The sequence below is a fragment of the Phallusia mammillata genome, chromosome 7 (assembly GCF_965637545.1).
Source record: "Phallusia mammillata chromosome 7, kaPhaMamm4.hap1.1, whole genome shotgun sequence".
Taxonomy (NCBI): Eukaryota; Metazoa; Chordata; class Ascidiacea; order Phlebobranchia; family Ascidiidae; genus Phallusia; species Phallusia mammillata.
In genome coordinates this window covers 5,586,135-5,612,160 of record NC_137258.1, presented here as the reverse complement: position 1 = coordinate 5,612,160, position 26,026 = coordinate 5,586,135, and the positions used below count along the sequence as shown (strand labels likewise).

At 38.2% G+C, this 26,026-nt stretch overlaps 2 protein-coding genes and 3 non-coding genes across 7 annotated transcripts; all 5 read left to right on the top strand.

Moving 5' to 3' along the window:
• Window positions 1–1,363: 1,363 nt before the first annotated feature.
• Trnar-ccu (transfer RNA arginine (anticodon CCU)) lies at window positions 1,364–1,436 on the top strand. Its single transcript has one exon. It is a non-coding gene; the product is annotated as a tRNA-Arg (tRNA).
• Window positions 1,437–9,716: 8,280 nt separating this feature from the next.
• On the top strand, window positions 9,717–13,895 carry LOC145238700 (uncharacterized). The gene is made up of 2 exons (XM_080101943.1): window positions 9,717–10,464; window positions 12,901–13,895. The coding sequence occupies exons 1-2, from the start codon at window positions 9,837–9,839 to the stop codon at window positions 13,455–13,457; spliced, it is 1,185 nt and encodes a 394-aa protein (XP_079958069.1). The 5' UTR covers window positions 9,717–9,836; the 3' UTR covers window positions 13,458–13,895.
• A 1,085-nt stretch (window positions 13,896–14,980) lies between these two features.
• Trnae-uuc (transfer RNA glutamic acid (anticodon UUC)) lies at window positions 14,981–15,052 on the top strand. Its single transcript has one exon. It is a non-coding gene; the product is annotated as a tRNA-Glu (tRNA).
• A 5-nt stretch (window positions 15,053–15,057) lies between these two features.
• Window positions 15,058–15,128, top strand: Trnag-gcc (transfer RNA glycine (anticodon GCC)). Its single transcript has one exon. It is a non-coding gene; the product is annotated as a tRNA-Gly (tRNA).
• Window positions 15,129–15,868: 740 nt separating this feature from the next.
• On the top strand, window positions 15,869–25,977 carry LOC145238213 (putative methyltransferase NSUN7). Of its 3 annotated transcripts, none has more exons than XM_080101311.1 (16): window positions 15,873–16,036; window positions 16,922–16,995; window positions 17,538–17,698; window positions 17,771–18,002; window positions 18,070–18,128; window positions 18,200–18,370; window positions 18,915–19,027; window positions 19,155–19,338; window positions 20,533–20,660; window positions 20,876–21,081; window positions 21,435–21,686; window positions 22,194–22,480; window positions 22,938–23,047; window positions 23,430–23,629; window positions 24,312–24,454; window positions 25,429–25,977. In XM_080101311.1, the coding sequence occupies exons 1-16, from the start codon at window positions 15,933–15,935 to the stop codon at window positions 25,489–25,491; spliced, it is 2,487 nt and encodes an 828-aa protein (XP_079957437.1). In that variant the 5' UTR covers window positions 15,873–15,932; the 3' UTR covers window positions 25,492–25,977. The 3 variants fall into 3 exon arrangements, with proteins under 3 accessions (XP_079957439.1, XP_079957437.1, XP_079957438.1); XM_080101312.1 differs by lacking the exon at window positions 15,873–16,036 and adding an exon at window positions 16,448–16,823; XM_080101313.1 differs by lacking the exon at window positions 24,312–24,454 and having other exon boundaries at window positions 15,869–16,036.
• Window positions 25,978–26,026: the final 49 nt, after the last annotated feature.

Sequence of the window (26,026 nt, the reverse complement as noted above, 5' to 3'; positions counted from 1 at the left end):
TACAAGGGGTATTTGGCAGATTTAAGACGCGTAAGATTCCTGTTATTACCCGTATCTGATTTCTGCATGCCGAGCATAAAAGAGTATCGGATTAATATAAAGTAAACAAAAGTGTTATTCGATTTTAAACAGGGATTTAAACTAAAGGTGGTTTTAGAAAAAAAAGCGTAAAACAATACATCCTTTCCAAGGGTGTTTGTTTTTTATAATTTGTTTGAAAGATTTTCAGTTGGCCTCGGTTTTAACCTGTATGTCCCGAGCAATACCTTTTCACCTTTTTTGACCTCGTGACAATATGATTGTTCCCATCAAAACAGAAGCAAAACGAAAAGGCGGCCAGGGACTCACACGTGTATACCAGGTCAGTAAATCAGATCCCGGCGCGCCCTCAGTTTATGGCCCCGCACACTGTAGTAACGAAAAGCCGTCTTGGCAATAAATTCAAGGGACAAGGCGAGAAATTGGGGTCGTCCACCACACAGGTTACGCACCGCTTGACGTTTTCTGTGACGTAATAATAGAGCGTGTTGGCGGTATAATTGTAGAGCGGTAAAACAAGGCGGTTTTATTGCCGTAAAACTGGGCTGGTGAGAAGATTCAATTGGTCGGAGTTCGACACGTTATGCGAGGTTTTGGGGACGGGACGACTCGCTTTTTCACTCGCCGTAAACGTGTAGTATATTCACCTTGACTAATAATTTCAGACAAGTCGCACAGTCCTGTTTTAGGAAAGGAATCGGCTGAAGCTACTCCTATCCTAAGGTTTGTTCGAAACATTCTGCACGCGTTTGTGTAGTATTTAGTTAATTTTAGAAATTTTAAAACAACTTTGTGTCATTTGACACAATACAACATAGTTTGGGTTAAACCTAATTATGATAGTTGAAATTAATTTCGGGTCTGCGCATAAGAAAATCCAGTCCGTTTAGTGACAAGATAATGCCTTCGTAAGACAAGTTCCCATCCTTAAAAACATCAAGACATTGGACTTAAAGAAAAAGACTCCGGATTTGGGCCCCATCATGTATGCTTTTTGGTGCTTACTTCGCAGGATATCGCTGCAATATACATACAGTTTGATTGCTAAGATGTTGTAATAAAAGACAAGTGTCTAAACACGGTCGCCAACAAATAAACAACAGTTTCTTCATGATCTCCTTTTGTCGTGAATGCGCATTTTTTCGTGAATAAATTCGCATCATATTATACTGGGCTGCCCATACGGTAAGTTTGAACAAGTTTCTCTATTGCTTCCTAAAACTTCAGTCTGTCAAAGTGGAAGTGACAAGAGATAAATCAGTTTGATTATGACATGCTATCATGTCAGCCAATAAAGACGAAATTAATTAAGTAACCGCCACAAGCCTCGGTGGCCTAATGGATAAGGCATTGGCCTCCTAAGCCAAGGATTGTGGGTTCGAGTCCCATCCGAGGTGTCTTTTACAGATTTTACATCAGAACAATTTCAACAGGGTTCAAATAGGTCAGAACAATTTCCATGCGCAAAACCTCATTCGACATTTGCCCTTAGAAGAGAACTGCCGCTGCAGTATTTTCAAAAACAAAATACATTAATTGTAAATCGGACAGTTTCTAATTTCACATACAGAAGGCGATACTTGTAAGCCAGGAATTGCACCCAACTTTGTCCACAATTACACATAAACTTGTTTTTACGAAGTCCACCAAAGTTCTTTTAGTTAGAAACAATGCCTTTGTTTTGTTTTTCACACACAAAATATTATAGGATTCTTTCAACAGATTTGGCAAAGTGACACTTAAATGTAAACGCCCACGAATCACCAAGCAGGTATGTTTCGGAACAGATTGAGTGACAAACATCAAAACATATTTCTGGTTACAATGTATCCATACCCTCCACATCTCGTTTAATTACTTACAGTGAGATACAGTTCGCGCGTCATAATCACACACGTCACTAAAAAACAACTGAGAACACGTCACAGACAATGTTCCAGTGCCAGTGGTTCGTCAGCACTGAATTAGTGGACCGAAAGCAATATTTATTGCCGCATTGTTTCAATTCTTCACGCTATTGTTGCGTCATAATTTATGGCCCTTGCCACGTGACATGAGGAGAAAGGCACCGCGGGTCGTCAGGCGCTCCAAGGCCTAATTGTTCGAATTCCTCACGCTTTTGTCTCTTTGGGGTTCGCAAGAAACGCAGTTGGGAATTTACAAAGCAAAAGATTCCCTACTGAGTAACGGGACTCGCTTGCTTTGAAGTTTTTCGAAGCAATAATACAACAAATGCAATTTACTTGCAATATGAGCCCAATAGGCCATCTTTACCAACAAACAAGTGCAAATTGCAAAGTTTATGAAAGAAATAATTAATTTTTACAATTTTTCCAGTCTTAATCATTTAAATATTTCTCCCATCAAAGCTTTACATCGATTGTTAGCAATCACAATTTGTTGTTTGTGTGTTTTAGTACCAAGTCTGATCCTGGACAAGTTGTTTGGGCTCTTTCTGTGTGACTTATTTAAGAAAAATAAATACAGAAATTATTACCCATAAATCTCTTAATTAATTGCTTGTTGTAAGTTCAGAAAGCATGTTTTTTCTTCAAACGATTGTTCTTTAGTTTATCAAATTATTTCAACATAAATGAGCAGAAAATATAAGATGGAAAATTATCCGCACATCGAGACATCAGTCGCCAACATTTCTTGTCAAGGGTTAACGTTTTGTTTGATCACTGTCCACTACTGTGAGCGCGATAACGTCTCCACAACAACAACTAAACACTGTCGAGACGATTGCAAACAACCCGATAAAATTCCACCTCAATTTTTGAAAAGGTGACGGCATACGCGCGAAGGAATTTATGACGTAGCATTTCACAAAACCATGTGTATAATTAATCCCGAACTATATTCATTTTGCTGCTCTGTGATTTTACGTAGAAAATCACACCTCAAAAAGTTAAAAATACGAATATCTTTGCCTCTTGATTGGGTGTCATTTGTCTCTTGATTACTATTTTTTGGTACCATGGTACACACGAACGAAAATTATCAGGCTGCGTTGAGGAACACCACAGTTTTTGGATGCGATCAAGGTAGTATAAAAGGTTTTAGGCCTAATGTTGTTAAAATTAACAGTGTTGTTAGTATCCACCAACAAACGTGGCCAATCTTATACCTTCGCGGCACCAGTGACCCTTAGAAGTAAAGGATAAGTTTTAAACGAGGATTTAACCGTTATGACAACATCAGAAATCAATGATTTGCAAGCGTGTGCTGTGTTTTTACACTTCCGACAATGCTAACAGGCGGTGTAGAAAAATATTTCGCTTTACGAGGTTTATCAACGCTCACACTAAACGGTTTATAACGTTTGACGCGGCGGCAATACAAAGGTAAGCTCCAGTGCCAATGAACCCTACATGAGGGATTTACGACCTGGACAAAAAATCGTTAGCTCGCGAATAAACAGCAATAAATATCAGTTTGTTAAGAGAATAATTACACGCAGACAATGCGCTAAGGTCTGGACCTGTTACAGAGTAAATGCTATATCCAATACGAAGTGAAAGTCTGTACCGGACTAACAAATCTTTCCTGGATGGGATAATTTTAAATTATTGTACTTAACAGTCAATAGTTAAACTCTTTTTGCGTAAAGTTACAGTTCTTCGTGCAAATACCCGTGTTGCAAAGTTTGGTATACTTTGGAGGCGCCAGTAATGTACATGCTAAAAATTAAGTGTCGATAAAACAATCATTTGGGTTCGCCAGCTTCTAATATAATGCCGTCACAACTAAAGTGACTTGACCTATCAATTCGACAGCACATTCTAACAGTTAAATTTAAAAAATGTCAAGGTGAAAAGGTCAGGTGGCGAAAGGTCGTTTTCCCGCGCAAACGACTCTCGTAAATCGAGCGGTTGTAAAAATTATGACAGCGAAGATGTCGAAAGTTACAGGGTCACGGTAAGACATTGTCGTAGCAATACAGTGTGCTAAACTGCATGATCAAATAATAAGTTTGTTTTTGTTGTTAAAGTTTAGGCAAGCCAGCAAACCTATCGTTGCGTTTCCTAAAAAGGTTTTTGTTCTGTTTCAAAATTAGAAAATGGCGGCTTGTGATGATGCCCCAGTAGCTACGTGAGTTTTTACTGCGAAAATAACAGGTATTGTAGGCTAAATTCAACGAATGTAATTCATGTTTGAACAAAGATTGTATAAGGTTCATAGTCGTTTTTGAGAGGATACAAACTTTAAATGCCAAACACTATGAGTCTTTCTTGTTTAAACATCACAATTACAAAATACGTAATCACGCATGAATAAGTTATTAAAGTTTATTGTTATAAGTTATTACCTAAGACAGTAGTTCTCAAACTGTGCGTCGCGACGCCCTGGTGCGTCGTTTCAATTTTCCAAGGGCGTCGCAGAATAGTTCCGTTTCGTGGCTTTTGGTGGTTTTATCGATAAACACAACTTTAATAATAAGTTTTCTCATTAACTGTTATTTGCTGGTGCGTCGCAAGACCAGAAAACTTTTCCAGAGGCGTCGCAACAACAAAAAGTTTGAGAACCACTGACCTAAGATATACAACAGACAACATCGGATCGTAAAGTTACCCCATTCGCTTGAGTTGCACCAAATTCATAACGTTTAATAGAGAGAAAAACGACCCTCAAATAGATGTCGAAAAATCGGAACAATTAAAGAATAAATACAAAATGGTGCAAGTGTCAGGAAAATGGTGCGAGTGTCGGATAACATTTTTGACTTATGTTAACATTTCTTTTCAGTTGTTTTATTTTAGGTTAGCTTTTCAACTGCGTACAGTTGCTAGTTAAATCAGCGTTGACGTTAAATTCCAAACTTTAATTCTGCACAGTTATTTAAAAATGTTTTTAACCGTGCAAGTTTAAGAGAAAACGTTGTCAAAGTCATTAAATATTATTGCTCACGCGGTGATACAGTAAATGAAGTACAATTTACGCGCATACGTCGCAAAAAATACGGCAAGTAAATTATTCTCAGGAATATTTTTCCAACATATTTAATAACCAAGGTTTTGACAAAAAGGCATGAACAAAATTAATTACAAGCTATCGAAAAACCAGACCAAACTTTTAATACTGTAAGTATTGTCTTTTTTCATTTTTACTCATTGGAACTTGTGCAACTGGCAAAGATCTTGGATTGAAGGCAAAATGAATACATTTGAAATGATAGGGATGTCCAAACATTTTTTTGGTAAACTTTTAAAATATTGAACAAACATAACTGATGTTTAAAAATGTATTAAATTAGAAAAAAACAAACCTCAGCGAAAAACGTTTATATTTTACCGTGGCTTTGATATAACGGTTAGGATTGCATTGAAGTTCATCGCAAAATATTGACCTCGCAGCTTAATGATGGAACAAAGAGCCCGCGATTCAGAAGTTTCGAAAATCGCCGAAACAAGCAAAATTGGGGGTCGTGCGACAGTTGTTTGTTTTTTGAGAGAAAGCGTACACAGATTTGGAACGGTAATCCTCTTAATCGGGTGTCGCGACACTTTCATGCCTCGCGCGTAAAGTTGCTTGATAAAAGAAAGTGTCACGCGACAAAAAGCAACGTGTCTACATACACAAGATCCTAAGGTGGGCCTAATCCTCGCATCAGTGTTTGAGGTCAATAGAGGTTGAAAGAAAGCTTACGTTTGCATTGGGATCGTTATAACAAAACTTCATGGGATACTGGTGCCAATGGCCAAACAGATATATATTAGCGGCTAAATTGTGTCCAAAGACAAAAATAGACATACAAATATTTTAACAATCTTGTTTCATTAAAAAATCGCAACAATGTATTATAAAACTTATTTATTCTTGTGTAATGAGAAAGTTTTTTGCGGTAATATATAGCGATGTTTGAAAATTCTTGCAACTGTAACTACTTTTTAAAGGTTAATTAAATATTAGTTAGAATGTTGCAGGTTGCTTGTAATTTATATTTTAACAAGTTCCATCGTGGCATAATTTATTCTGATATAACAACACAATATTTTAATAATTTATCATTCCGTATTTTCAAACAATGAAACCATAGCTTTAGAAATCGGTAAAAAATCGCCCGATTAAGTTGTTTCTGGCAAATTTGTATTGTTCTTTTAACACGATAAGTTTTTTTTTCAATTTTACTAATTGGAAATTGTGCAACTGGTAAAATTCGATCAAATTCGGCAACTTAAGCTTCAAAAGCCATCCGTTTCCTATCTAACAGCACGAGAACATTGTTCCCTCGCTATCAAGTTCGATACATTGACCGAATGGGGAAATAATTCTCACGATCACCGCATAGTGCGGCTGCTTTCATGCCATTATGACATCACGTCGTGGGACCACCATTTTTCCTGTCCTCGCTAGCCAAGGTGGGACACCAAAGTCACCGCTCGCTCCTACGTCACACGCGCCTATTGTTACGTCATAGGACTCAAGCTAAAGCTCGTTTCCGAGTTCGCATCGATTTTGAAATGCATTGAATTGTCGACTTCCTGCATGCTCAGTTTGAAAGAATTTTGAAAAAAATGGCGATACATTTGGTTCTCAAGGTAAATTCGTTTTATTGCTGATCATTTTACGTGAAGCATTGTATCAGACGGTTAGAGTGAAAACAGCGTAGTTGGCATAGGAAGGGAATTCGTTTTTTATCGACCAGTATCGGGTTTATATGACAGCAAAAAGTGTGATAGCCTATTTTAATTAGTAACGGAACAACCTTTTGGCAAGTTAAATAACAAAATAATCTAAAAACTGTTGTAACTAGGATGTGTTTTACCAAGAACATGCTTTTTGGCAAACTAACAGAAATTTTTGACGTATTGACAAGAGGGGAGGAATCGGTTATTTTTACCGTTTATTTTCTGTGACGTTGGTTTTGCAGGCTAAAGTAGTGTTGCTGCCTTTATACCTTAAATCTGTTTTCTATTTATACACCAAAACTTTAAATTAGGAAAATTTGGGAATTGTAAGACAATCGTGCGCAAATTTCCACACTTGTCAAAAATTGTTTCCCTGCAACGCACGTTGTACGCAAAGGTGGTGTTTCCGTAAATACCAAGTTACCACCGTGAGAATGCTTTTCTGTAACGGGGTTCGTTCTTGCTCTCCACACAGACCTCGCGACCACTGTGACATAACGCCTACGTAACAGTAGGTGTAGAATCGGGAAGTGCTTCTGTCAATTCGCTGTTTGTCGCGAAAAGCGAAGGCGCTTTCAAGTAGCGACCAGTGACGTTATTTGCAAGGCAATGTTGAACCAATGTTCAGTAGCCGCAGTGGAAGCTTGGAGGATACTGGGAATAGGAGAGTTTGTTATTGTGACAAAGCCGTCATGTGTATTGCTCGATAACGCTTGTTTTGATTTCTAAATCGTGTTAGGCGTATAGGTAAAGCATAGGAAGTTTTGTTCCGAAATTCTAGCACTAGTGTTACTTTATATTCAATTTATTCTATATCGTACGGTAGCAGAAAAATAGATAAGATACTGTAGGGTATGCGTTTTTTGTAGTAAACAACGTAACTCGGTACTTTCTTTTCGCATCCAGTAAAATGCTTCAACTCCAAAATGTGGATGACATCGATTAGATTTCGTTTTGCAACGACTACGAATCAAAGGCTATAGATAAGCTAGAAATTAATTTAAAATTCTTCAAATCACTTTCTGTTTTAGCGCTCCTGGCAAACCAAAGCAACACCTGTCGCGGTCACAACATTAATACGATATTTACCATACGTAAAAATGTAAACTGAGCAACCCATTAAAGAGCAACATAACAACCAACGTTCATATAAGATAGTGCATTTTAACGTAATTTTGCGAGTGAACTTCGGACATGATTTTGAGATCGGTGATATTTGTATTGGTACCAAGATCAAAGGTACCGAAAAGCATTGAGGTCTTTGGGATATCCAAAATACATATTTGTTAGGAGAACTCCAAGCAGACAGAAGGCTGCTTTGTATGGTAAATATGTAAAGAAAAGGGATTCCTGGCGCTAGCACACAACAAGCGTCGAACTTGGCCGAGTTTCGTGCGACGCAGACCCGCCCCGCCCCGCCGCGACAAGCAAATACAGTATTAATATTCCAAAGTCACGTGACATGTCATCAGTCGCATCCCAGGCGAGATCAAAGCTTTCGAGACGGCGCGTTCGGGACGATTTGGAAAGCTAGGCAAACAGCCAGCGGCCCGGTAGCGTGTTGACCCAACAATCGCTGTTACAAGCGAAAAAAGCGCGCACCCAGACGCTAAAACAAAGGCAATTGCATTTGAGGAATAGGCGCGACTTGTCCCAACGCTGGCAGATCAAAATTTGTAGCGAGAAGGTTCAGTTTACTGTAGGCTCAGGATCTTATTCAAGCGATGGCAAATTTGCATTTAATTGTAAAGCTTATGTGCTTGTTATGTGTTTTTATATTCATCAAATGCTTTAACAGGGGAGCTTTCTTTCAAACGACTTTTTCAATCTTTGACGCGTTTACAGTTTGAAAGCAATATTTTTAAATATGGTCTAAAAGCAATAGTTTAAGCTATATCATTTTTGTTAATTGCATGAAGTTTGAGTAAGAAATTGTCTTCTTGAAAGGGTCAACCAAAGATTGGACATTAGTGCAAAGCCATGTCCTTTTGCGCAATTACCATCACAGCGATGCATCATCGTAATGTTTTACGCGAAACGCGCGAGGCCAGAGGTACGATCGTCGTTTGTTGCCATTCTGACGTAGAAGTGAGCGGCGATTGTTTCTGCGTCGCGCGTGTCCTTTGCGGCACCCTTCCAACTTTGAGGTGACCGCCAGGTAGTTACGACACAATGCGGTGGCCATTTAGACTCGGACAGTCGGTGGGAGGTCACCGCCGGGTTATTTACGATCCCTTTCACTGTATGGGAAAGCCCTGCACCAGGTTTGAGAATGTTGTGGTTTCAACACTTGAAGGCGCATGTGACTCTTGATCATGGGGTTTGCGGGACAGTTAGATGCTGTTCATTTGTAGTTGACGGTTGCAGCGTGAGCACGCATTGTTTGGTGCAAAGATAGTGAACAAATTCTAAATGCATGCAAACTAAAGCTGGAATGCAAGTGTATGGATATTATGCAAATGAAAAGGGTGTGTTGAAGTATAATTGTGTTGCAAAGCATACTGTACCTGCAAGGTCAGTTAAGTCTACTGCGTTTCAATAAGCGAGGCAGACATTTTGTTTGAAGTAGTGGCTGTGTATGATAGATTGGTGTATTTCAGAAAGCACTTGGTGTTAATCAACAGAATTTCAGGCCAATAAACACTATGCGGGCTACACAGTTTAAGAGCAACACTTTAAGCAAATGTTTGTACGTTAGGATGTTACAACTTTAGTTCAATGGCCCGGCTACTACAAAGAAAGCGAGCTTGTAAAGTTCACGGTCAATGCACAATGTTACCATTGTTTCGAGCCTTAACAACGGTGTGTTAGACAAAACTCACATTTGCGCTGATTGATATACGAGCACATAAAATGACACTAAAAATACTTAAATCCGCCGTTAAAAATGTTAGTGAGCACAAAAACAAGTATTGGATAGTGCTTTGAAAATCTACCAGCATGATCTGTTCTCAAAGTCAACACGTTTTTTTTAAAATAAGTTAGAATAATAGTATTTCTGTAATCCGTTTTTTTAGTTTTGTGTGGTTAAACATAGAAATAAACGAGGTTTTACTAACGCTTCAACTTCTTTGTAGGCAAATTTTTATTGTGAGTATTTTGAATCTGACTAACAAGTGCTTCTGAAGCGAACGGCGACATCGGCCATTTCTTGTTCTGCGCACGATGTTATGTTATGCGATAGACCAGCAAAAACCCACCACTGGTTCACCGACCAATTCCGACATGTACAGCCACCTTCACTCCGACTCAACTCCAGTTTCTTCGGCGGCATTTTTCCAAAGCGGCTACCCTAACAAACTTACCCAGGCCCCCACCTATCCGAATGCAGAGTATGCACAACCTCTGCGGGTCCCTGGGGAAGTGTCTTACCCTGGAACCCACTTGGGGCAAGAATACAGCAACCCCTTCCATCTATCCCAAACCGGCGGCCATGATATCACCACAACTCAAACGCATTGGGGTGGAGCAGGTATTTATTCGAACACTAATTTCCAAACCATGTTGGGAGCGCCAGGGGGCTGGGATCAAATGGGCTCCTCTTTTCACCCACATGCACATATCCCCGCCTACACTCCAACGAATCATTCCCCCAATGCCGTTAACAATGGAAATGGAAGCCCAAACGCTATTTCAACGTCGACGGGGATCGAGTACTTCACCACACCGCAGAACCCCGCCACTATTCCCGGAGCCCAGTTATCAAGCATTCCCCATGAAGCTATGGTGCAGCAACGGAGGCCGTACGAATGGATCAACAAAAACGCTTATCAGAACAGCCAACCGCAACAAGGTAAAGATACAATATTTTTTTTAAATCTTAACAAAATTATAAAATATGCAGCAAAAATGGCGGCATTTTTTTAACTCAACAAATACGTTATGAAATAAGGTCTATATGCGGCATTTAAAATACCGATGCACGCAAACAGGATAGGGTTAAACATTTTACTGTTCAATGCGACTGATAAAAAGCAAAAAATGACACCGCCATTTTGAAAACACGCAAACCCAAAGCAAATGCAGAGCAACGTCGCGAGATATTTGCCGTTTTCTGACAAGAACAAATTGATCAAAGCCCGGCGAAGACAAATGGGTAGCGCTGCGTCATAATCTAATGCTTTAGCAAGTAGAATGTTTTATGTGATCAAGAACACGGTCCCGACGATCGAGTGTTTACTCGGCAAATGGAACAAAGCAATATGTTCTAGAATTGACACAATGTACCAACACAAACGAGAATTCAGTTATAAGGCGCGAAAGACGCAAAGGAAAAGTGGTTATTGTTTGAGAATTTTATTGGGTTTGTAATTGTGAAGACACCACCATTATATAATTATAATTGGGTTTGGTGCTGTCTTCCAAGTCGAAAAAAAATGACCTTGGCGTTATCGTAAAAACACTGACTTTTACAAAATGAGGGTTTAGCAAACTGTCGTTCATTTTTTCACAGCACTTCGCTTTAACAGCATCATAAAAAAAAACATATTTATAAAAAATGCAAATGACTGAATGTTTTTGAATTACTATAAGATCATCAGTCTTTATGTACCAGGCAACAGTCTAGGCGCTTCTATGGATACGTTCTAGTAAGTATTTTTTTTAAATGCATGGAAAAAAAGATAAAAGATTTACAACGTAATCATCGGTACAGCGTTGCAAAACCTTATTTAAATATTTCACCATAATCAAAATGTAGTGACAGGTGCAACCAAGTTCAAATCGTTGGCAAAAACGTTCGCCAACAATCACAGAATTGCCGTTCAAGATTTTAACCACGATAAACGATCCATCTTATGCACAATTGTCACTGTAATAAAGAAACAATTACACACAAGGGCCGAAGATTGGCGCATGCATTTAATTGTCGGCGCGGGATCTTTCATCGTTGTCGCGCTAGTCGCTTTCTATTTGCATTCTGGAAGGATTACAAACAATTAACAGCGGCGCAGCAAAGGCGTACCGAGCGGTACTTGACATCTGCTAATTTCATACACATTGTGGTTATGCAAAACAGTTAAGATTTTCAGTGATAATATTGGTATAAGTAAGTATACATTACATTTTCTTTTTTTCATGACATGAGCATACGGATAAAGTAGAAGTAACAAACAAAGTTGTTCAGATTGACCTCATAACATCTGGACAGTGCAATTCTGAATATACTGCCATCATACACAGTTTGAATATATGTTGACAACTAAACCGAATACCCATTACCTATACACCGACTGTTTTGAAAAAAAAAAATGTCTTGTCTCGCGCTGCCTTAATTTCAATTTGATGTAATTTTTTTTTTAAAGTGCACGTAAAAACTTAAATGTATGTGTTTGGGAAACGCGCAACAAAGTCTTCGGTTAAATTTATTTCCAGACGTTTCAAAGGTTTACAACCGTTGTGTTTATAACACATGCCAAAATTTCGTTTGAAGACGTAAAACTTTGGTGCTTATCGGGTGTCGCCTGTAATTTGAAGGCGAATAAAATCTTTAAGGCTGATTAAAAAATCATGGGCCACATAAAAAAGAAAATTGTGCCAACTAACAGACATTTTGACATTTGGTTATCTTTAGCAGTCACATCCTGTGACAGAATTACAACGTGTGTCAACAGCCACAAAGTCAAGGCAGGCAGAGTAAACTCAATAAAAATTTTAAAATTCCCAAACACTAACATTATTCAAGAGCCCCACGACCTTCAAAGGCTGAATCTCGTTTGTTGGTTTGCTTGGACGATTTCCAATATAGACGCAGACGCTCAATTATAGTAAAACTCGTAAAATGGGACCACGTGACTGGCGGTGGGGGGACTGGGGCGGGCTGACAGCGATCAAGCGAGTCGTAAAATCAGCGCGCTGCTCGTTAGACCTATGTCCATGGTCGGCGCGGGCATCGTAAAACGGCGTTTACGAGTTCGTGGTGAAAATGGCAAACGCACCACTAACAACTGCTGTAGTTCGTTGTGCTAACCCTTGACGAACGATCGATGACGTATCGGCGCCGCCATATTTAATTTATGACATCACATAACCAAGGGCGACAAGACGACGGTGGGCTTCACCTGCTGTTTCACTGACACCGTACCGAATAGAACACAAGTCGATCTAATGTGGCCCGAACAATGGCGTTTACAACGTATTGTAAACCCGTCGACTTTAATTCAACAATACCAAGTGAACTTAAAGGCCAGTTTGATTCACAAATGTATGACCAGTTTTTATTGTTTTGCAGGAAAAACTCGTACGAAGGACAAATACAGGGTCGTCTACTCCGACCACCAGAGACTAGAACTCGAAAAGGAGTTTCGCTATAGTCGTTACATCACAATACGCCGAAAAGCTGAACTTGCCGGGCAACTGTGCCTCAGTGAACGCCAAGTAAAAATCTGGTTTCAAAACCGACGCGCAAAGGAGCGCAAAGCAAACAAGAAAAACACCGACAAAAGCGACCAATCAGAGCAAGGAGAACAGGACAACATTGACGATGAAGAAACAAATACGCCAATGGCCTCTTCTCCGCCGTTGGTACACGACCAGTTGGGCCACTGTGCACCAACAGAACAAGAGGAACACTACGCCCCACAGGCGAACGCGCTACACGAGATGCACAAACCGCGTGATAGCGCTATACCACAAATGTCATACAGCTATCTGCCACACAATTACTCGGGTAGTTTGGACGTAAAACCGATTGTGAGCGATGAGCTTTCGTTGATGACGTCAACGACTGCCGACGTTCCGAATAAGCAGAGTGTTACAAACGCTGCCACGGAACATCACCTTACATGAACGTCATAAAATCACTCGTGCAAATTATCATATAATGACACAAGCCGTGCGTAGAGCCGCCATCACGAATTACACAAATGACGTGCATATTGCATTTTCATACCGTCTACGAAGACCAGTTTCAATAAAAAAGAAAGGCGATCTGTTTTTATACTGTAATTTACAACGCAGCAGTATGCTTTGCTTACAAATTTTATTTATCAGCGAACCTACCAATTTGCCCCTGTTGTCACTTTGAATCATTTACTTTGCGTCTTAATGCAACTGTTAAACGACATGCTCGTCTATGTCATCCAAGCGATTATCGTTTACGCTGCGAATTATAACGTGCTATTATTGGTGGACCAAAGTTTTTTTTGTATCCATGTGAATTCATATCAGTACATTTGCCGTATTCTGTATGCACTGTATAGGACAATAAATTTTGTTCAGACAGAGTACGTTTTGACTTCACGAAAAACTCCAATACAATTTCATTAAATGCTCAAAAGAACTTTTTATCATCAATATCCACAGCAAAAGTGAGGTTTGTTGTGAAACTTTGCAAAATACAGAAAACCTTTTTAGATGTTTATACTTTCTGCAAGCATAATCGTGTACTAAAATTTGATTTTCGAAATAGTAGGCTTAACACAAGAAGAACTCCCCATAGAAGCTGAAAGGTAGTAAAAAAACAGTAGGCAAACGTTTTTGTAAAAAAAAATGTTTTTGATCGTTTGCTTTGTAGTTAAACAGTAAAAGTTGTAAAAAGATATTGAAGGGGTCTGCCGAATTTCTTTCACTCAAATTAAAACTAGCATGCACAAAACGAACAAATTTTCGGCCATTTTGCTGCTGCACATAAATCTAACAGCACAATATACTATGAGATTTCGAATTTAACTGCGACAAACATGAATGTGTATACTAGTTAGCAAATTACTATAGAGCAGGGGTCACCAAACTTTTTTCACTGCGGGCTGGATAAGTTTAATAATGATTCGCGAGGGCCGCATAGTTTGCAGGCCACAGCGCCGTCTTTCCAAACTTAGCCCTCGAGGCGATTTTTATAGGGGGCCAAGAGATGGTAAAGGTAAAATCTGGTAATGCGACTGATAAATTGTACAGTTGGTCTCATCTTACGAGCAATGCTTGTACATTACGTCACAAGTAACAAAATAAGGCAATTATTTGCGCACAATTAACACTTGTAGTCTTGTTTGTGACGTAACAAACCAGTTTGGATCAATCTTGAGCGCTGTAATTCTATGAAACTATAGGTAATATCAATTCTACATATCGCGACAGGAAAACTTTCGTAAGGAGTAGATTAATTTTTGAACGTTACAAAGTTATCAATACGATTTGGCAAATCAAAAATATGTTTGCGGGCCGAATGAAATTACCTGGCGGGCCGTAGTTCGGTGACCCCTGCTATAGAGTACTAATCAGAAGGCACTTAAGTACCGAAATGAAGGCAAAGTATTTTAGAGAGCATTGCTCGAGCGAGAATATAAGCTCGTTTTAAGCGCATGGCTAATGTCTCCTACATGGTCTAGTGGTTAGGATTCCTGGCTTTCACCCAGGCGGCCCGGGTTCGATTCCCGGTGTAGGAACATTTGCATTGGTGGTTCAGTGGTAGAATCCTCGCCTGCCACGCGGGGGGCCCGGGTTCGATTCCCGGCCAATGCAATCTTTTTTCACAGTTTAGAAATTTACAACTTACCATTGAAACAATGTTCACAGCACATGAACCCTTAGCAATAATTGACAAACTGTAATACAAGCATTTCTTTTGCAATTATTTGCCCAGTACTTGCATTTTTACACAAATATCATCCGGTCTGCCAACTGCCATACTCCCATTGGCCCAAAATTGATTGCAATCAACACTTAGTTTTTTAGGTAGGAAAAAAACCTAATAGAGTATGTTTTTTCAATTTTATGCAACAATAACTGTAATATCCAAAAACTTACCGACTTTGCGAAGGTTCAGAACGTAATTATATCGTTCTTTGTTTTGTCGACAACTTGTACAATATAAAATGTAATGCCTTTCTGCAACTTTTGCAATGAGCAAGCAACAATCTGTGCAAATAAACAAGACACATTTACAAAAAGTTACTTTGTCTCTTTATTATCAAAGACGATTTTAGCACGTAACTATTAAGTCTTAAAAACTTACCTGGCAATTTACAAAACTCCAATCAAGGTGCTTGAAGCTGTCACAAAAAATAACCGGAATGCAAAGAAACTACAGAAATTGCGGCAAAATTCCAAAACGGATGATGGGAAGTCCAAAAAATGCAAAGAACGTTAAATTTTGCAAGTCTGCAGATACAATTAAAAAATATGCTTGTACGTGCAAAATAAAAATAGAAATGTTCCAAAATTTTGTGTCTGAAGTGTTAAACAAAACAAAAAATGTTTAAGTACTTTTAAAATTGATTTGTTCACAAAAATAATAATGGTGGTTTCCAAGGAGAATGTACGCGAATGACGTCACATCAGCTCGACTATTGTGATGTCTGTCTGTTGTTGCGAATAGCACTTGTACCAGAGCGGGGTTCATATTACGTCTGGAGCCGATCAACAAAGAGGTTAGTATTGTTGTGGTTTTAATTATTATTCTAACGATGTGTCTACAAACACGCATATTTAACAAACATATTCATGAAAGCTCGATGTTTTATTCAAAAAGAACGATGTTGATTGTTCAAGAAAAACATAGAACGATGTTATGATATGTTGCAAAAAAGTTGTTTTGTTAAACGAGCTCGTTTATTAAAAGTAATGACATCTTTTTATATACAAGTGTGACTATTGTTTATGAATGAAACCGTCCTGTGTGAACACCTGTTTGTGGAAAGATTTCCCAGTAGTAACTCTATCCAACGCAAGATCATTGACTTTTGTATAATTGGAACAATTAATGGGATCAGGTTTTTGTGTACACAGCAATTGGTTTGTTGATCACTAATCTGTTAACTCTCTACAGTATTGTCTTAATTGGACAGGTCAGATCTTGTTTAATGAAGAGTTTTTCAGAACTGTAGCTTCACTAGAGTGTTAAGTTGCTTGTCTTTAAACACCATTGTACATGTTGTTGTAGGTAGCACAATATCAGGTAAATAATTTTCTACAGAGAAAACAACATTGAGATGCTCGAGCATGGAAGGGAACTTATATAAAACAGGATAGAAACAAACTGAAATCAGCATGTTGAAAAGTGCAAAAAGACGCAGTAGCGACTCCATTGGGAGACGGTTAGAAATAGTTAAACAAGAAAATATCATGTTGCACAGATTATACAGTTAAATAGCAAGTTTTGTACAAATAAGTGTTGTTAGTGAGGTTCTTCACAATGCCTGACCTTTTAAAACTATTGTAAGTAAAATGTTTTTGATTGAGGAATTGTAAATATATATTTGTTTGTAAATGCTTTCTTTGTGCCTAAAACTAAATAAATGTTGTTGTATTTTCAGTCACCGTGGTGTCGACTCCCACAGAAATCCTTCATCCAGTTCCATTTTGAATAGTGGTAAAAACAATACAGATGGTAAGCATAATGCACAAACTACTAAATTAAATTTGGGCTTCCGAATTGTATGCAGTTTTTACCAAGTTTTGTCAAATGTGCTGATTTTCTTTGATTCGATTATGTTTGGTTTTTAAACTGGCCATTGTTTGCTTGATTATGTAAACATCACTTTCTAAGCATCACTCAATGAATGCGTCCTACTTGCATCACGCACTATACTAGTGGTTGTTATCTGGTCTTTTTCAAACACTTTTATTCAAGAATAAGACAATACCTAAACACTCAACCCAAACTAAGTGTTTCAAAGTGTACTTAAGTGGTGCTTAAACTGGACATTTGTAAGGCATTCCAGAAAAGTAAATTCAACTGATGCATTTAGGTAATTTATGAAGAAAATGCATAACCAAGAATCAAGCTGAATGGAACCACAACACATGTTTTTATATAAGCTATTGCTGCCAGGCATAATATAAAGATTAGACTTGGACTTCACAAATTACCTAAATGCACCTACACTTCACAACACACGTTTGTTTGAAAAATACATAACTTCTTTGCAGGAGTTTCCTCATCAAGCAATTCACTGATCTATTCGGCAGAAAGCTTAAAGAACAAAGTTTTGTGGCCCTCTGACAAGCAACGAATTCATCACAGCGACACTGCAGTTGTAAACACCCCATTTGGCAAGATGCCACAGTGGATGACTATGCAAGGAATGGAGGTATATGTTTAGTATGACAACAAAACATGTAACAGTATAAACATTTTCAAACAATACAAAAATAAAATTTAGTATCAAAGAAGAGCTAGAAGTATTCCAGACTTTCTCTCTGGTGCCGACTATGGCTACCAACATCAGGTATATGTGTCGGCTGCTGAGATATTTGAGCGTCTGGCAGTTCGTAAGGTCAGTGGTGAGTGTTTGGTGCAATACACTCCTTTGGAACTCCTCCCAGGCCCACCATTGTTTGAAACAAAGAAGATTAAGCGACAAGCGTATGAGCTTGCATACGAGACTCTGAAATGTAAGTGGGGTATAGAATTTAAATATGTTTTACATTTTTCTGTAACTTATTATGTTATTCCTTGCAGACCAAGAGCTATTGGAAGAAATATTGATTGACAGTGGACACTTCTTTGCTCACCCTACTGTAAGTTAACACTTCGTAACTTGTTTTTATTTGTAATTTTTGGTTCTATTGATGTATGCTATTATTTACAGGCTGATGATACAACAGCTCTTGTTGTTGTGATGTTATATGATTTTCTGAAACGTAAATGGGCTCCAAGGTGTCGAATTGTTGGTGAAAGGTTAATCAAGGATGTGACTGATGTTGAGGACGGTATTATGGATAACCGAATTCGACTTGCAGCTGCACTGGCAAGATGCCGAGTAAGCTGGCAAAAAAATATAATAAAAATAATTCAGTCCACTGTTTATTTACTTTAATAATGGCAATTATTTCTAAATTAAAATTTATGGAAAAATTTTGCACTGGTTTCAAAGTGTTTTGAAAATTAAAAAAAAAACGTGTAAAATTTATCTAAAATGTTTCAGTATGAATGAATATATTGTAAAAACAGCAGTGCGACAGTTTACTTGTTTACACGACAACAAGCTAAAAATCGTTTGAAAGTGCTGTCACATACTCAAGTATTGCTCGAGAACTCTTGTGGTGTAAACATGATGGGCAATTGTTTCACCACAAAAGAGTGTTAAGATTCTTTCGTGAAGTGTGGCTGGTTTTCGAGTGTTCTATTGTTCATGTTTGAGAGAAATTCCCTAAATTACTTGGACGTTCCACTTCCAAAACAAGAAAAATTTGCAACTTCACATCTGTTGCTTCTATATTATATGACCTGTTTTAACACAGTTTATGGCATGTATGTACACATATCCTGGTTGTATGGTATATAATTGCGTTGATATGTTGCAGGTGAAAAATCAGTCTCTATCGATTGACTACATACTACCAGAAGTTGTTCGACAACAAGAAAAATGTGCTTCAAGTTTACCACAATATTCTTGGGTTAACACTGCTAAAACAAGGTGACATTTAATCATGACATTACTTTGTTTTGTTATTTTGCATAGAATGAAAACAATAACATGTTGGAAAATGCAATTGATGTTGAAATGCACAGACATTAAAACAAACTCAAAATTTGTTTTACAGTGTTGATCAAGTTTTAAAATCACTTCAAGACAACCACTATGTCGAAGTGACTGATGAACTCCCACCGCGAGGCAAGTTTTACAAAGTAGACACACACTGCGAGGATGTGCTGTCTTTTCCCAGAGACCAAAAAGAAGTTCTTAAACACCTGGATATTCACAGTAAAGGAATGATTGTCCTGCAGGTGGAGTTTTTTTTAAAACTATAACTTTGTACACCACGAAATACTCTTACAATATTCTGTTGGAAGAAAGAGCAATAATATACTGGCAAAGTAATGTTTAACCTGAAACTTGTAAAGCTGGTTGATGGAAATAATGATAAATGCTTTAAGCAGAGAAGTACTTGTGCATGTTTGTGGTGTACATGTGAATAAAAAGTAAGAATTATGATACATTGCTTACTCAAGAACCCGGATGTGTATCTTGTGGGTTTTAACTGTCAAGTTTGTTCAAAAACCACAAATTTATCACTGAAATTGCAATAAAAAAATCAGTTTTACCAATGGTACCATAACACTTTGTATTATGTCAAAGATATTAACAAACAAGTAACAAGATAGAGACAAACAGTCAGAAACTGTTTTCATACTGCAAGATGTGTGTACATGAGTACTTCTCATCGCAAAAGTTTTATGTTTACTTTGGCAACGAACGTTGTATGTGGTTTAATCAGATCTTATGAACGAGTGCTTGTACAAGTCGTCAATCAATGGGCTATGACCACTGTGTAAATAGTTTTAGTGTAGGGTGTGTTTACTTGGCCTTTGTGTTGTCACAATGCCTTGGCCCTCTAATCCAATGTTGAACATGAGTGCTCGCTTGGTTTCCATTGTACCAATGGATCACCACACGAAACAACAGTTTTATAGTGGTTGAATGTGTGTATATTTTACCTTACTGGTGTAAAATGTTTTGTATCTTGAGGTTCTTAGTGAAAATCATAAAGGCTGTGGGTTTGTAGTATTCTATGTCATGACCCTCAAACCCACTTATCTCAGATATAAACCAAAACTAAAATCGTTTAGCTGTAAAGACATGCTGTTGGTAAGATCTGTGCTGTTTTCCACTTGTAAAAAAAACATTTGTAACAACATATCTACACAGTCTGCCACAAAACCGATGTCTCTGTTGAAAAAACAAAACTGCTATTGTGATAACACAGAGTCAATAAAATGGTTATTCTGTAGTCCTCTTGTAATGGCACAACTAACCCCAAATCTTTGTATGTGTACTTACCAAGCACAAAAAGCAGAGATGAATGAGATGAAATCCCTTTTTTTCAATTTGTCAATATTATTATTTACATACAAATTGTATCATGTTGTCTTATAACCTGTTTTGATAAAAATTTATGTTGTAAAATGTTTTTGTTGCAGGATAAGACAAGCAGTTTGGCCGCTCGCTCTGTTGCTGCAATGCTGACTGAAGATGATGAATGTGACTTGATCCACACAGATGTACTTGCAGGTCTAACTACTGCCCATCTTGCAGTTTATCTTCACAAGTACGCTAATGTTATCAACATTTATGCACAAATTAACTGTCTCTAAGAGTCTAAGCAATAGGAAATGTATTAAAATTAAAGGATTTAACAATTTTGTGTGGATATTTAAGTGTCCATAAAGCAGTGTTTTTATCCTTTTTGAGCCATGGAACATGTGACATATTCACCATTAATTGCAGTTGCAAACGATAGTCCAATGTTTGATCATTTTTTAGTGTAACCAAGAAGCGAATGGAAGCCAAGGAGCTGATGTATGGAAGTCACATAACTCGATTTCGAGCTTCGGTTAGCTCAAATGAAACTGAGTCTGAAGAAAGCTCGGATGAAGGGATGAGAAGGCCAACTGTGTTTGCATTTGGTGTCCGAAGTGAGAGTCACCGTGAGCAGTTGAACCATCTGCTCAAGCAATTGGGCCTTAAAAGTAAGTAGTGAGATCATCTAATGGGGTATATAGTATATACCACAACATCATTTAAACACCTGTGTGAAAGTGATATTTTTTAAACTTAAACTAGACCTTGGTGTGACTCAAGTTTAATGAAGGCTTGACTTAAGTAAAGATTTGACGCAACCAAAGTCGAATGTAACGTTCATTTTTTAACCAAAAAAGACTGATTGAGTACATATGATGTATCACTGGATAGTACCATTTGTACATAATTATTGTTATTGAATGTTTTTTCACAATTTATACAAAAAAAAATCGTAAAAAAGCAACAAGGCAACGATTACAATTGAATTTGTTTTTGCTAAAGCTTTGTGTTATGTTGCTAGATGTGAAGCTGCTCAGCGAGAAATTTGAAAACGTTGACACAAAGAGAGACCCGCGATTTGGTGCGGTGAAAATCATCTTGGTGACTCCGCAGTGCACACGGACTGCTGTGGCCAACCCCATTGATTTTATGCTAAATGAAGGCGACAGCGAAAACTATGCAGTGCTGAGAGATTTATCCCATGGTGAAAGACACAACAACGCCACAGAGTCAGCCAGATCCCACGTCGAGTCTCTGAAGGTTGCGTTGAAAGGTGATGCGTGCTTAAAAATTCCTGTAAATGCAAATGAGATCGCAATATTTATTGAATCCATGGTTCTTAGTCACTTCGTTCAATGCATATATTTTGGCTTGTATGTCATCATGTAAAATGTAAATACTGTATGTCGTAACATAATTCAACTCTAGGAAAGTTTATGCCATATTCGTTATGTCCGACAAATGTCTGCACCCACTGTGCTAAGTAGGTACTAATTTATGATACTTCATAAATTTTCGTGTAATTATATATTTTTGCCTTCACTGCGATTTCTCTAAAATCAGCTTTTGTTGTTGATGACTTATAATTACTGCAACCCCTTGTGGTTCACTTGGTATGAAGTAACTCCGTTCAAGTTTTTCTCAGCGAAACGCATAGTGGTCAGGACGGATTAGAACTCACAACCTTCTGGGCAACAGACGGCTGCGTAAAGCACAACTTTGTGACCCGCCTTCTGACAAATCTAAAGTGTACATATTCACACATGTTGTACATTTTCAGTGCCTAGCGTGCAAGCAGTCGTGTACACAACACGCAGCGTCCATCCCGCCGAAAACGAACAAGCTGTGAACAGCGCCATCAAGTGGCAGCGTGAAACAGGGGAGGGATCCAAACCATTCCGCTTGTGTCCTCCGACTCTTCCCCTGACATCCAACGACATAAAGGAGGGAGAAAAAGAAGTGACGGTCGTACGGGGATACAAGTCTCAATCGTTGAAACACAACTTCTTGCGCATGAAGCAGTCCCCAGATATGAATGGATGCTTTATCGCTGTGTTGACCAGACAGGTGAGGAAATTTTTCGCGGTTGGATTTTTTCTCTTTGGTCGGGTTGGGTTTTGGAACATTATATACGGATCTGTTCAAAAACCCAACCCATAAGTTTATTGATGAAAATAACGGCCCAAATAATTAAAGCATGTCGTCTATTTGAGCCGTTATTTCCATCATTAAACTTTTGGGTTGTTTTTTTTAACTTAGCATTTTAAACCATAATCTTGCATTTACTTATGCAAGATGAAATAAATGACAGAAATCAGGGATTTCTTGTCAGAAACAAAATCTCAAACAATCTTTGTCGCATTTGTTTATTTATTTACAACGGTATTTTGCAACGCAGTTTTAAATAATGCCATAATGTTGTGCAATAAAAAAATTGAGATCCTTAATTAGATACACAACACAAAATTTGGTTCAGTGTGAGATATTTAAAAACAAATTGTTAAACATTCGATTTTTACTAAAGATTGATCCTACCGACTCCGCCACGGTGAAAGACATTCTCAAGCGAGCGGCGCTGCAGGGCTTGATTATGCCTGTTTCTACCAAGAAGGAGCCTGACGAGAAAACGCCACAGTAAGTTTTGACCTTTTACTGAAATTTTTGGCAACAGGAGTGCACAAGCTGCGTCAACAAGGACGGCAAGACTGTGTACATATATGTCAAATATAATTATGTTCGGGCGACCGAGCATTATCGAAAAAATTCTCTACCAAATCTTTGACTTCGGAAATCAGTCTGAAAAGACGTTTGTGTACGATAACAGTCAAAATCTACGCAATGTAAGGGCTGGTGCCAAAACATTTGTTCTACCTTTGACTGTACATATTACATATAGACAGCACCACCGCATTAAACGAAATTTCGTTGCTGTCTTAATGTATGTAGTACATAGTTAAATAGCCCGCATGCGTAAGTAGCTTATAACAGAACGACAATAACTCCTGTGAATTCGCAGGCAAGTTGTTGAAACGGTCGTGGAACCGCGACCAGTCGAAAAAGTTCAGCGTCGCAAGAGCAAGGTTGCGTTCGGAAAGAAAACTAAGCCGTCGAGCGGAACAAACGTGTCCCGAAGTCGAAAATCAGTTCCCAAGGTTGTGGAATCGGTTGACGTTGAACAAATGCTGGAAAACTATAAAAAAGAGGCTGCATTAAAAGGTTGGATTTGGATGAGAAAATAAATTTCTAACGCATATACCATACGCATGTCTTGATTTTAGCTGATATAAAGTGAACCTAAATCAATACGCCTCCTGCAGTCCTGCATGTGTCTTGTAAAGAATTAGTATTGGTATGCTAGATGTTAAAATTTTATGTATTGGGTAAAAAATCATACCGATATGGTCACTGTATCTTCCAAACTGCGCACTACTCGAATAAGAGAATATATATTGCCCGGAAAATTGGTGCATGGTCACAGCATGCATACATAATGTTTCCAACAGTGGTCCTCACTGTACACTGTATCGAACCTACTTTTTTGCCGAATCCAGGGTTATATTTTTTGGGTTAGATAATGAAAAGTAGGCTGCAATACAAATGAACTAGAATTACAACTGGTCGATTCTTTGGTGTAGCACGCCAAGCACTTCAAAAATTGAAAAGCGGCATCATTCGTGTACAATTTTAAAATGTAGCCTATAATTCAACCGCTGCTATTCTTGCGTAAAATTCCCTGGGAGTGTCTTTAACAACACGAACGACGTGTTAACATGGGCACCATGGATTTTCCCTCGTCTTTTATGCTCACGATATTGATTACGTAGTTATGAGAAAATAATACAAATTATAATTGTACACCGGTTGCATGATTAGTGAAACGTAGATGAACTATTTGCAGCAATAAAATCGGGAGAAGTGAATCAAGTAAACATCAACATTGAGTTCCACAATGAAACATCGCTTCGATTCTCTGAAGCTTCAATATCTGGAAACTTTCCGGACCAATCCTTATCCAATAAATCGTCTGCTGTTAACACACAGGTACACGCGTGGAGAAGTCGAGTAGTTTATGTCTTGCTTGGAAACGTAGTTTGCATTTTACACAATGTCTGCCTATGTAAATTAGCCGCCCTTGATTTGCATGTTGTCTTGTCGCACCAAAGGTAGCCTACAGGTGCTGCGTTATCTTGGAAGTAGGTTCAACAAGTCTTTTTTGTTCGCTGCGATGTGGAACAGTCGTGTCCTTATACGAAAAATTCGTTTTAAACGTTCAACTACTATTTCATATTTTAGGAGTTAAATACGAAATGCAAATGGGTTTGACAATGCTTGAACTCTGTTATATTCTTCGTTGTTACTAAAAGCAGTCTCTCACCCCTGTGGTCGGCAACCGCCGGTCCGCGAGGGGTTCGTTACCGGGTCATATACTTTTTCAGATTTAATGCTTTTAAACATTTTGCCCATGTATGCTGGGAATTATAAACTATTAGGGCCTATAGTCGTTTTCAGTGCTGAATATTTGTAGTTGTTTTAAAGGCCGGTCCGCGATAAAATTCCAGTATCAAAAACTGCCCGCGGTACAAAAAAATTTGCCGACCCCTCTCTTACACCACATTACATTTGCAAATTAATACAATAAAAAGTTCTGATTGTTAAGAATAAGATAAGCAGCTTGACTTGCAAGAACAACACACCAGTATGGCATAAGGCCTGAGATTACCAGCAATATGCTAGGAAGGGTTTTATTAATTTGTGGGATCCAAAAAATGGTGGCATTAAGTTAAGCACTACGTTCAATCCAAAACTGTGTTTGAATGCAGGGGCTGCCCAAGACTGTTTAGGTTTTCTTTGGGCAGCAAACAGTATTGTAGAAGAAAAAACATGTGCATTTAACACAATGTTTCCTTACCTTTTTCAATTGCGACACATTAACAAACTAAATTCTGTTTGCACCACACTTTGCAGGGTGAAAACACAAAAATGTACACATACAAATTAACTATTTTTGGATGCAGATGAACACGGATGTGGAGAGGATGCTGCAGGAGCTCTCCAGTCCTAAAGGGGGACGGACATAAAGTATATTTGCATTACACTTAGTTCTCAAATTGACAATCTATCGTTTGTTATGTTTCAAAACAGTTCAATGACTGTTCCATACTGTGTGTACAAATCAAATGCATTGATGTTAGTTATTATTTTGTTGCAATTGTTTTATGTTGCTTCCAGTTTGCTGCATGAAAATCTTCAGGTTGATTTGCCAGTTTTTTACATTTTATGTCTATTTTGGGAGTGTAATTAGAGCTGCTGAAATGTTTAGTCTGCAGTGTACCCATGCTTAACAGTTTAAATAACAAAAACCTTTTTTGTTTAATTTTTTTTCCATCCTATTTGTCAGAGTGCTTTTTGTTTGGTAAAAGCCTGGGCTGCTTCAAACCAAATACTTTATTAGCTGCAAGATTCTGTTCTTCTAAATAGTTGGATTTTACTATTTTGTTGTGCTTTCTATTTGGTTGGTTTTGTTGCTTTTGACATGACAGAATATATGTATTTTTCAAATATCATCTTTGTGTCTGAAAAACTCAAAGAGTCGCAGGTTGGTTAATAGTTATT